The 12778-nt window shown below is 36.0% G+C and overlaps 1 protein-coding gene across 2 annotated transcripts in view; it reads right to left on the bottom strand.

Annotated features, from left to right (window-relative positions):
* Positions 1–558: 558 nt before the first annotated feature.
* The window catches only part of Serpinb7 (serpin family B member 7), a 52047-nt gene continuing 39827 nt past the window's right edge, over positions 559–12778 (bottom strand). For both annotated transcript variants that reach the window (XM_031379892.1, XM_031379893.1), the window contains exons 5-8: positions 7468–7585; positions 5357–5499; positions 3073–3219; positions 559–1644 (exon numbers count right to left, since the gene is read on the bottom strand). In XM_031379892.1, the coding sequence (XP_031235752.1) occupies positions 1246–1644; positions 3073–3219; positions 5357–5499; positions 7468–7585 (807 nt within the window). In that variant the 3' untranslated portion in view covers positions 559–1245. The remainder of the gene's footprint in view (positions 1645–3072; positions 3220–5356; positions 5500–7467; positions 7586–12778) is intronic.

Raw genomic sequence — 12778 nt, 5'->3', positions numbered from 1 at the left:
GGAAGTAAACATAGCCTTCTTGGGTCTGTGCAATATGTGGTGGGTACAGGGTCTCTGGTAGGAAGTGGGGTAAGGATCAAGCAATATCCTAAGGAAGGGAGACAGTCTTGGGGGAAGGACCTATCCCTGGCAAGCAGCTATGAGTACAGGGCAACTAGAATGAAGGAAGAAGCAGGGTACAGTACAGATAACCTAGCCAGGTCTGTACCACCCACTGTGGTAGCTACAGAATCTTTAGTAACAAGGATGGCTGGGAACAGGTGAGTCTCAAAATCCAACTGACCAGGGAGAGTAGATGGAATAGAAAAAGAGAGGAGGGAAAACATAGGTAGCCTACTTAGGTCTATTCCTGTCTCTCTTAACTTTAAATCCTTATACTCATAATTATCTCATTCATTAGTATGCATGTAAAAGTAATATTATGTGTCATAGATAAGCATCATTGAACCAGATTAATCCTGTGCTACAAACACATTGTATTTCTTCCTCACTGCTTCTTTCCATGATCCAAAAAAATAAAAGCTGGTATACTTAAAATTGGTATGAGATGAGCAGACATACTGTGCAGATATTATATATCTTTATTATGAGAAACACTCAAACTCAAAAGAACATGAAATAATATTCTGTAAATAACAACTGCCAAAATTTAAAACATACTTAATATTTAAAAATTATGTACATATTAAGTCTTACCCAGGAATGCCAAAGGCTGTAAATTTGAAGTTACTCATGAAACACTTTGGTTGCTTACAAATCTTGATTCTGTATTTTTGAGCCCCTGGATTTTACAGTGATTGAGAAGTCAAGTGTACTAAAGGAAATTCTAGCAACTTTTTTGTTGTCAAGGATGAGTTAGCCTTCATTCTGATTTCTGGGAAGCAAATGGCTTACATTTTAGATTGTTGTACCATGAAGCATGAATGTCTCTGAAAACTCAGGAATTTAAATGTAAAAGTTTCTACAGTCAGCCCCTGCATTCTCTTTATGAGTGGATTAGAACCCATGTTTCCAGATGGGCCACTACTACTAGAAGAAGAGAAGTAAATGGGAGAAGAAATGATGAGAGCAGGGATGAAACTATCAACCAGGTATTGAAAAGGGTTAATTAAGTGACCGGTATCATTTGCTGACCATCAATGCACTGAAACAAATCGAAGCAAACCCAATGTATTTCCAATTACAGTTCTATTCACTTTTGATGCTTCTTGACGCCTGTTACTGTGTACAAAACTAAACGGAATTTCAAGGACAAGTGACTTTGCCAGTAAATAAGATGATGCCATGCTTCCTGATGACAAACAGAAAGGGGTGGTCAGCTCTGAACACCGTGGAATCGGGAAGCTGCTTTTCAACGGTGTTAATTTCTGTGGCAGCAGTGGCCTCGGTGCCCTCCTCTGAGACCTCGATGAACGACTTATGCATTAGCTTTGATACGTAGAGACGACCTCCAGAGGCAATTCCGGAGAGATCTGCACTGGACTCATCAAAGACATCTTTCAAGCCTAGAGATTTCAAGTGGTGCCTCATTTCATAATCCTTCTCTATCTTGAATTGGGGGAGAAATACTTTCACATACTGATATTTCATTTTCCTCGTATTGGTCCAGTCCATTAGATTCTGGAAGCTCAGCTTGCTCTCAATCTATTGAGATTTAAAATTTGGAAACATACTGTTAGTGGAAGAATGAAATGAGAGCTGCAATGACATCTGAAGTTCTGTGGAACCACCCTTCTGGGTTTTTCTATAGTAGAGCATGGGATAGAAAAGAACATGAGTAAAAGTTTTAAACAAGTCGCTCGTTTAATGCACAAGGCGATGACAAGCCATGGTTTGTGTTTACTGATTGACATGCCCAATCTCTGTGCATATTGGAAAAGACAGAGAAAGTGGAATAATAGGTAGGCAACCAGAACAAGGAAAGGTATGTGGGACCATGGGAGTAAAAGGTAGTGGAAATGGCATACTTATACTCTACTCTCTAAACTTAAAAGAAATAGTTAAAATTTATAAAAATTAAAATCATTTAAAATATAATTAGGCATATTAGTTCTGTGAAGTATTTTAAAGATAGTATAATAAAATAGCAGTAGACATAAGAGAAAAATAGGGAAATGAAGAATTATCAAAGAAAAACAGAGCTTAATCACCATTTAAACCAGTGCTTTCTAATCATTGTACCATCGTGAAAGGCACATAAAGTATAAATGTTCATACAGTTTGAAAAAATATCCAGTGGAAAAACTAGAGAGTTGGCTTAGCAGTTTGACTCTCAGCACCCAAACATGGCTTACAATTGTCTATAGTTAGTTTCAGGGAATCTGATGTCTTCTTATGCCAAGGACAGCGGACACACATGTGGCACAGACATGCAATCACACAAAATACATATATACATAAAGTAAAAATTTAAAGATAAAATAATAAATGATAAATAAACCTAGGTGACCTGAACTGAAGACCCAGAATCTCATCTTCGGTGTATGGAGTGACAGATTTCTCCCAGTATAATAATCACTCTCACAGGGAAGCATAGATTCACAGCTCTCTGATCCAACACTTGAGAAATAGAAGTTTAGAGAGTGAAGCGAGATATACTCAGGTGCAAAACAAGCCTTCTTGGTTGTACATCATAGCTACTTGAAACAATTCACAAATGAACTTGGCTAGTTGATAATGGGTAGGTTTTTTTCATACACAGTTGAAATCCTATGTGTGTATATCTCTTAAACTAAGATGCTCTGAAATTTTAAAAATACTTTTCATATACATCAAACTTATAATTTATAAAGGATCTGAACTTATATAGTTCAATATTCATGTGAATGTATAAATAATCTAGTTTATAGGTAAACTATAGCTTCTTAGTCTGAATTTCCCTTTTCTCCTTGATTCTAGCTTTCTATAGTGCAAGGTCCCATACATGTGCACATGCACAAGTGCATGCGAGTGCATACACAAACACACACACACACACACACACACACACATACACACACACACAGAGAAAAATAAACATAACCAAGAGTATTCTGCACACAAAAGTCCATTGTAGGGGCAACTGTAACTTACTTCCGATAGGTCATTCTCGGGCAGCATGATGTACATGCTTATGCCACCATGATATTGGAGCTCAAGGACCTGCATTGGTGGCTCCTGAATGGTAGACAAATTGAACCTCCGTTCTTGATTCATCATATTAACTGCTTTTCCAGGACACTGGAAGTCAGATCACAAAGAGGTGTTTACAAGTCTATATCATCTTACTCATTGACCAAGTACATGTAAAAATGTGTATTTGGTTAGTAGACTTTGGAGATTTTCTGTATTTTCTTTGGAGATACGTTGCAAGTGTTGGTTGTAAGATGCCTTCATCTTAATTAAGTTAATCCTTTAGTTAAAACATTTCTGCTAGTTAAATTCAGGTAAAGTACCTCGTATTTTTGCCTCCAGACCCCCATCTATATGATAGAGATGATCTATCTATGATGAATGGTCCTTACTGCATGCAATGGTAAGGATTCTGTGGGTTAATATAGAGTTACTAGGTAAAAGATTGCCTTGTGCTGAGTGCATTAGCTGAAATGTTTCTATAACTAATAATAAAAATAAAAAATAATTATTAATTCTATAAATTAATAGAAATTTAATTAATTAAAACATAAAAATCTATACTACATAATTCTGTAGGTTTCTTCTCACATCAAAACAAAACTATGAGCCAGGTGGTGGTGGTGCATGCCTTTAATCCCAGCACTTGGGAGGCCGAGGCAGGCAGATTTCTGAGTTCGAGGCCAGCCTGGTCTACAGAGTGAGTTCCAGGACAGCCAGGGCTATACAGAGAAACCCTGCCTTGAAAACAAAAAAAAAGTATGCACTAGAACAATAAAATCATGTAATTGAAGAATAAAGACTTAGGAAAATAAAAATTTGCATAATCTGATAGATTACATCTGTTATTAATGTAAGAAACAATCTAATTCTTATCTTGAAGATACATTTCATAAATTTAGAAATGTGCAGGTACAACAAGTTCTTTTTCTTTTTGAAATTTAAGTAGACAAAATTGTCAACAATTCTATAATATCCCTTTTTAGAACAAAATTTCTATACAAGAGGACATTAAATTCTGTGTCCTTGAACCTAAGGACTCTATCCTTCTATTAAAATTCTTCTTTTGGTCTTCAAAAGAACATACAGGAAACAACAAATAATACAAAGACCCATCAAAGGAAGTGAGAATGTGCTTGTCCTTAGTGGGGGCTGGGATGGCTCAGCCACATAGTGCCACAAGCTCAGTGGCTCAGCCACATAGTGCCACGAGCTCAGTGACTCAGCCACATAGTGCCATGAACTCAGTGAAAAAGTCATGTATCTTACAAAGGCATTTCACTAACATCTTGTGTTTGTTTGTTACTTTTACTACATGCGTACTACTATTCCCCTCCTTTCACTGCCTTATACATTAACAGCACCAGCTGTGAAACTGGCATTCAAGACTGCATAGCCTACACAGTGACAATGCTATCAGGTAATGGGATGTGGCCAGCATGATGAGTTTTTAAAAGAAAGCTATAATACTTTTTAAAAGCCCCAATAGAATCTCAAGACAATCTAGGAGACAGGAATGCTACATGGTCTGCCTTTATGGTTGAAAGTGAGGCAACTCATCCAATGTGTGTGGTGAAGAGTGGATGGAAAAAAAAAGGCAGAATAAATACTTAGTTCTAAACCCTGTCCATCTTAGCCACTGAAGTGCTGACAAGACCTCTGTACTGTTTTATTCTGCAAGTGCAAGAGAGGACAAGTCAATGTTGTAGTCTACTATGATTAATTGCATTGACTTGTTGCCCATATACATTTTTCAGTGTTTTTCTGTGCTCATCTTTCTTCCTCACAGAGACATGTAAGTCAGGAACTTTCTCAGTCAGGCTTTGAATTCCCCTCGGGATTAGCCTGTAGATCACCAAAGGCAAGACACTGTTGATTGTTACAGTACTTCCATGTTTAAACTTCCTGATGTGGAATGATATATGAAGAAGATGTCAATCTATTTTTGTAGTTTGTAACAAAAAAAAAGTAAGACTTAATGTTAAACCTACTCAATGGTATTTCTCTGTAGCTAACATAAAATACTTAGTGAATAAAATAAAGTGTGGATATCATTTAACTTAATAATGACTTCAAGATGCGGTGAGTCCAACCACATTTAAACTTGTCCAAGACAGTAATGTCACCTCTGTAAAGCAAGAGAGGGATCTTACCACATCTGGCAATACAGATAAAATCTGTGCAAAGAGCACAATTCTTACTAAGGAAAAATTGGGGGTGGGTCTCTTAATGCATATGTACATACCGTGGGAGACCTAAAGTGGCATCTGAGGGTCTCACTCTTGGTGAAGGCTGATTTCCATTTGCCTTTGAAGTAAACAGCATTTACCAGAACCATGACAGCTGATGAGCTGAGGCTGCTGCCGCCCAACATCTTCTTGATTTTGCCTTTTGAAAATAAGTTGAATGGGACAAGGCTCATCAATAGTAAAACACTTTATAAAATGTGCTCACAGACTGTTAATGGCCATGTTTTTTTCTTAATATCATTATTATACACATAATTATGTTAGTAATAATATTTTAGTAATAAATATGCCTGGTATTTTCTAAACCCTTTAAGGACAATATTTGATTTTACAAAATCTATGCTGCCATTTTTTGGTTTCCTGTTAAAGGAACTGAAGAACAGGCACATTAGATAATTGATACCGTTACTCAGAGTCACAGAGATATTGACTCGCTATCCTAGACTCAACCTGTAACACAACAGTTGTGAGATGACATAATGAAGATGTGAGCTTCCCATGATGAAGAAATCAAGCATCACAGAAGGCACTCAAGCAAAGTCTGGGAAATTGCATTTTCAGAAGAATAAAAAAAAAAAAAACAGAAACTTATATATCACCAAAGGTGACTGATAAGTATACTGAAAGAATATGGCCACACAAATACCAAATGTGATGGAGCAGTTTGAGAAGTTTTCTGTAACTTATAATAAATTTGCAGAAGTCTACTTTTTGGTTATGGTAAACACTACACAAGAGAAGTGAAACCCAAGCAGGTCCCCTGTTCAGAGCACTGCTTACAAAAAACTTTTAGCTGACCCAATAAATAACCATGAGATTTCAGAAATGTCATTTTCAGAACAACGAAGGCCTGACAGCCAAAACAGGACTATCAGCCAGCTGTAGAGAAGTCCTAGTGGGCGGGCTTCCCTGGAACATTGCCATAGCAGTTGCACAGGAAATGACAAGTTGTCCGAAGTCACAACTATCTGACAAATTGAGACAACTTAGTGTTTCCCAGAAATAATAAATTATTAGTAGTAATCAATAAATTGTTGATCTGTGAAAATGATAAGATCAACATTTGTCTTAAGATTGAGGTGTTTGGACATTTTACCTAGACCAATAAACCAATATATGTATTTATGACTTAGTTTTAAACACAAAATTAGACTCAGTCATGTGTAAGAGATAAAAATACATTACTAAAAGAAAAAATGCAAATATCACTAAAGAAACAAAAGGCCATGACAACATGATTCTAATCTGGGAAGAAGTTCCCAAAGCTCCTTCATGGCACTGACCAACCCACATTAAAACTGTGCAACTCCAAGTAGAATTTAATTCAATTCCATTAAGAAGGCTGATTCCTCCCAATTCACATTAGAAAGACTTTTGTTAGTTATATCACTTATTCTCAAAGCTTGAATTGTACCCATGAAAACTTCAAAAGGGGGAGGGGGCGAATCCAACCTCCTTAACTATTTAATGCTTTATAGAATGCCACTTAGTTTTCCAAAACCAAGTTGTGTCATTGCTTTTGATTCTTTAGTAATATACACATTGTATTTGAGATTTGTAATGGCGGGTAAGCCAAGGGACAGTACCGATATAATGATAAATGAACAAAGGAATTGGAGAAATTATCTTCTTATTCCCAAGAGAATGTATGTGCTGCTAAATGGAGTGTAAGTCACATGGCTCATAGCTCTGAGGTGAAGCAAAACTCACATAACTGAATAATATTCACAGTTAAAATCAGAGCCTACCATAAGTAAATAAGTAATATTAGCTTTAGAATCATTTGGTTAGCAACACAAAAAATTAACAGGTTTCTGTGCTTGGTATTAGAGGAGAACTTTGTTTAAAATTCAGATTTTAGTTATAAAAATATAAAGTGTTGCAATTTTTCTGAAAGTACTACCTTTGCTAAATATATTATTTGATAAAAAGTATTTTTAAAATATTGAAATCAGTCAGACAAGTAATCTAAAACAACAGCAATCATTACTTTGGATTAAGAGGGACTATTTTTATATGCATAAAAATTCCCATGTTTCAAGTATTCTGATCTTAATATTTACATATAACTGACAAATAGTATAAAATATAAACATATTTCACTTGCCATGCGTCTCATTTTCAATCCATTTATTAATTTTAAACCTTGTTTCTTGTATGTCGTTTGTGAAGTCAACTCTCTCGACTTTAGCATTGTATAAGCTTTCAGAACACTCAATGTAGTTCTGCAAATAAGAATATCGATTTTGTATTAATAAATACCACTGACCAAGTACAATAGAAATGTGAAGTTGATTCTTGATTTCCTCTGCCTCCAAAAAGTGAAAACATGACCAGATCTATAAAACAGGCTAGTAGTGAAGATAATATTGAATATCAATTTTCCTTTTTCTGGATTGAGTTGGGGGTAAAGCTAAAGCTCACTGCCTCAGCTTTAACATGTTTTTTACATCATAAATAGCCCAGTGTCCTCATTATCTACCCTTCTAGTTAAAAGGCTTTCAAGGCTACTTATCATACAAAAGATCAGACCACAAACTCTGAATGTAGCCTAAAAGGCTTTGTACCTCATTTCCTCATTTCTAGTTATCTCTCCATATAGATGCTTTGATTACACCAGATTCCTTATACGTCCTCTAGCAATTCATCCATGTGTTGTGCCTTACTGCAAACCTTGAGCAACACTCCTACTCTAATGCTCCTCATTGTCAGCAAGTGTCCTACTTTGTTTCCAAGCATTACTACTGCCTGTACATGAGAGACATTTCCTAAGTCCTTCCAGTGGCTTGTAACAATGTATTCACTTTCGTTTCAAAGAAAAAAATAGTATCTGAACACTTGTATAGAGCACATTGTGATAACTTGATATATACAATTAATATATAACTGCCAAATCATGATAATGAGCATCACCATCTTTTCAAACATAATTACATCAATTGTCACAATGTGTTTTACCTGCATTTGAAATATTTCAAATCCTCCATAAGACATGAAATTCTGTGAAGTTGAGACCATGCATGCTTTGTTTACTACTACATTCCTAACATAAGATGTACTGATTTTTCTACTCTTCCTGAGTGTTGAAAAGTGCATAAATTTAATTTTATTATGTTACCCAATTTATCAGTACTCTAGTAATATAACAAACACATGCATAAATAGTTTATAACAAAGACTTTCATATTTTGAAGAAAAATATTTAATATAAGTTGTATTGATCTATATTTGCCAGTAGTTACCCTAGTAAATGCTATACAATGTTCTATACCAATGGTGAGGATTGGTGGTCAATCTCTGGTCTGTCTGCAGGATGAGATTGTCAGTATATGGATCAGACTTTTCATTAACAGATTAATTTCCATCTATCCATCCATTCATCTATTCATCTACCAATCTACTCATAGACACCAATTACAAAGATTAATTTTAAAACTCCACATTTAGAGAAGTTATTATCATAAATGTAAGCTGTCAGCAAGAAGAAAGCCTAAGAGAGGCAGGGGTTGGAAAATGACATAGACACTCCTACAGTCTGCCACTCCTAGGTAGCCCTGGAAGAGTTACAAGCCATTGGGCACTTATATATTTCTCTTTAAGTTCAATTAACATGCCATACCAATCTCTTTCCAAGACTATCACATTTTTAAAAGGAGTTATTTGTCCAAAATAATCCTTTCACAAGGTCCCTTTCTCCTCTACATCTATCACTATGAGCTAATAGTATTATATTCCTCTGTGCCACAAACGATTCTAGATTGTTTCCTTTGTCTTGGGAAGAGCAGCATCTCAGCTCTTTCCCAAGAGAAACCTCACATCACAAATCTTTTCTCTGATGGCTGCTTTTATGTATCAACTTGACAAATTTGAAGTTTCAGACTGAGAATAGAGAATGTCTACCCCAGTATATGAGGATCTTATCCAGCCAATGCCCAACAAGTGCAAATGCCAACATCATCGGAGTGAGAGGGAAATCCTGCAGCTTGCAAAGATTGGGACAATGACCATTTTGACCTATAGACTCCAACTGAAACAAGGGCTTTGTTTTAGTCGGGGCCCTGGCAACTTTTTACCCAGGGCCTCTACGTTTTCCCAACCCTTCTTATGTTGGGAGCTCTCTTGCCTCCACAGTCAAGTGAGTCAGGTCCTTGTAAGAAATCTCTCTGCACCCTGTTATTTCTATTCTCTGAAGAATGCTTGCTGAAGCACTCACTAGAATGAAATCCAGCTAGGTATCCTTGTCCTTCCCAACTCCTCTATTAGAGTCTTTTCACAGACAACAGGATTCCCACATTTTCTATTATCAAAAAAGATTATAGACTTCTTTTATTTTCAGTTTATTTTCATGATGGATGTCTTATAGACCCAGCAATACTTTGCTACTTCTCCAGCAGCATGTCTGCCTGCATGGCTCCATACTTCCCATTTACTGACAATGTACTAAATCTCTAAAACTGTAAGGAAGCCCCCAATTAAATGTTTTCTTTTATTATAGTTGCTTTGGTCATTGTGTCTCTTTGACTAAGACAGAAGTTGGTACCAGGAATGGGGTATTGCTCTGATAGTTCTGACAGTGCTGCTTATTGTCCAAGTGTGGACTTTGGGATTTGTAATTAGGAATTCAGTTGAATGGTTTAAGAGGGTCTTAATGGGTCATACTAATAGAGGAATGGGAGAATGGTGCTGAGAGCAATGTATAGTATGACAGCCTGACTCAAGAGGTTTCACAGGAAAAGAAATCAGTAAGTGGCCTAGAGCCCATTCTTGTGATAATTTGGTGAAGAATGTTGCTGCTTTCTGCCCTTAACCAATAAAATTGCCTGAAGCTAATTTGAAAAGTTATAAATTAATGGCATTGGCAGAGGAGATTTCAAGAGAGTCTAGTATCTACTATGGTGCTTAGTTATTAGTGGTCACTTTTATCCAGATATATAATGAAAAGAAGGTCTCTAAACAAGGAAAAATACAAAATGTACAGTTTGAGGAGAAAAAGAGCAGCAGGAAGTATAATGGAGCTCTCCAGTGCTTGAGGAAATAAAAGGTTTAAAGAAGAGCCAGACCCCATGCAGCTAAGCTTCTAACTTATGCAAAGAGACTAAAGAAAAGTTTAAGCAGTGAAGAAAACCATTTACAACAGAGCTGAGGCAAATATAACTGTACAAAGGGGCTAAGGTCCAACCCCAGCAACCCACAGAAGTTGGCAGCTTTAGAATTTGATTCTGGCCTTAGTAGTTAAGAATATAAGAAGTGGGTTATAAAATCTTTCTTCTCAGGTTAAAAAAAAAAAAAGCTACTGAAGCCAGGCTAATCAGAAATATTCCTTCACGGAAGTCCAGCGACAAGGAATAGATGTAAAGGAGGGCTGCTAACTGGGCATGGAACAAGCACAAATGTGTTGTAGTCAACAAAGCTGAATTGAGTTGGAGAGCTGAAGAACACTTTGATATCAGACATGGAGAAAAGGAATTTGGAGTTTGCCAAGCTAGGTTTAGATCTTGTATTTTGGTCCTGTATTTTCTTTCTATGCTTTCTTCCCTCCCTTTTGTAATGGTAATGTATATTCTGTTCTATTGTAGGTTAGAAGTATGTGATCTACAGTTGCATTTCAACTATTTCAGGGGGTTAGAGTTCAGAGATTGCCTTGAGTTTCAGAAGAGATTTTTAGCTTTAGATTTTGAACAGTATTAATGTTACAATAGATTATAGAACTTTTGAACTTGGACAATATATATTTGCATTATGATATAGCTACAAGCCTATTGGGATCAGAGAGTGGAATGTAGTAGTTTGAATATGAATGGCCCTCATAGGTTTATATGCTTAAATTTTCATTCATAAGACAGTGTTACTATTTGGGAGGGATTAAGAGGTGTGGCCTTGTTGGAGTAGGTATGGTCTTATTGGAGTAAGTGGGCTACTGGGTTTCAGTAAATTAGGACTTTGAGGTTTCAGATGCCCAAGGCAGGCACAGTGGCTTTATTTCTTCCTGCTGTCTTCTGATCTAGATGTAGAACTCTCAGCTTCTTCTCCAGTTTCATATCTGTCTGTATGTTGCCATGGTCCCTGCCATGATGATAATAAATTTAAAGCTCTAAAACTCTAAGCAAGCCCCCAATTAGGTGTTTTCTCTGATTGCAGTTGCCTTGGACATGATGTCGTTTTACAGCAATGGAACACTGATTAATGGAGAGATCAAGGATTTCACTCATTCCTAAATTTATATGTAATAACTATTCATAAATTGGACTGTTTTGTGGATTACTTTTGCAGATAGTTTGTGTGTAGTGTTTAGGAATGCTACTTACTTTTGATAAATTGACTTTCTAAACTGTAATTTTACTAAGGATTTAGGAGTTCTAGTAGATTTTTGATAGGACCTTTAGAGATAGATAACTAGATGACAGAAAAATAAATAGATATGGTGTATCTATTATAAATATGGTAATATATAATAGATGGATAGATAGACAGACAGATAGATAGATAGATAGATAGATAGATAGATAGATAGATAGATAGATGACTAACATATAGACATGTGTTAGGTGATAGATATCATATCACTCTTTTGGACAGTTTTCTTTCTGAGTAGAGTATCTTTTATTTTTTCTCTCAACTAGACTTTTAATATTGTATTTAACGTTACATATAAATAATGAGAGTAACTATGATTGTCTTATTACTGATTACAGACCAAATTTTTTCAATTATCTTTGAGACAGCAATATACATTCTATCTCTACCTAATTTACTAAGAATTATTATTGTGCAATTTAGTTTTTTTAATACTGTTTTCTGAATATATTAAGATGATCATATTCTTTTACCCTTTAATTTTATTCATGTGGTTTATTGTATTTATTGATTTATATGTTCTGAAAACATCTTTGCATTCCTGACACAAGTCACACTTGGCCATTGTAAATGATTCTTTTAATTTTTTTCAAGTTCTTGTCCATGTTTAATTATATTATATATATACATTTATAAACATATATATATACATAAATATATAATCTTTAATCTGTTTTTACAGTCTAGTCATTATTCCCCTCCCAGTCCACCCTCTGACAGTTCCTCATCCCATTCCTCCTCCCCCATATCCATGAGGATGTACCCACCCCTACCCTACCAAACCTCCCCACTCCCTGGGGCTGCAAGTCTCTCAAGGGTTAGGTACATCTTCTCTCACTGAAGCCAGACCACGCAGTCCTTTAATGTACATGTTTTGGGGGCCTCATATCAGCTAGTGCATGCTGCCTAGTTGGTGGCTCAGTGTCTGAGAGATGTCAAGGGTCCAGGTTAGTTGAGACTGCTGGTCTCAACTATGAAGGTTGCTAGTGTTTTATTAAATAATTTAAAAATCCATATCTCAGAGGGAAATTGGGCATTAATTTTCTTTCTTGGTACTTGGTTCT

Source organism: Mastomys coucha, unplaced genomic scaffold, assembly GCF_008632895.1.
Source record: "Mastomys coucha isolate ucsf_1 unplaced genomic scaffold, UCSF_Mcou_1 pScaffold1, whole genome shotgun sequence".
Taxonomy (NCBI): domain Eukaryota; kingdom Metazoa; phylum Chordata; class Mammalia; order Rodentia; family Muridae; genus Mastomys; species Mastomys coucha.
Note: the sequence above shows the minus strand (reverse complement) of the source record. Positions and strands in the feature narration are given on the sequence as shown.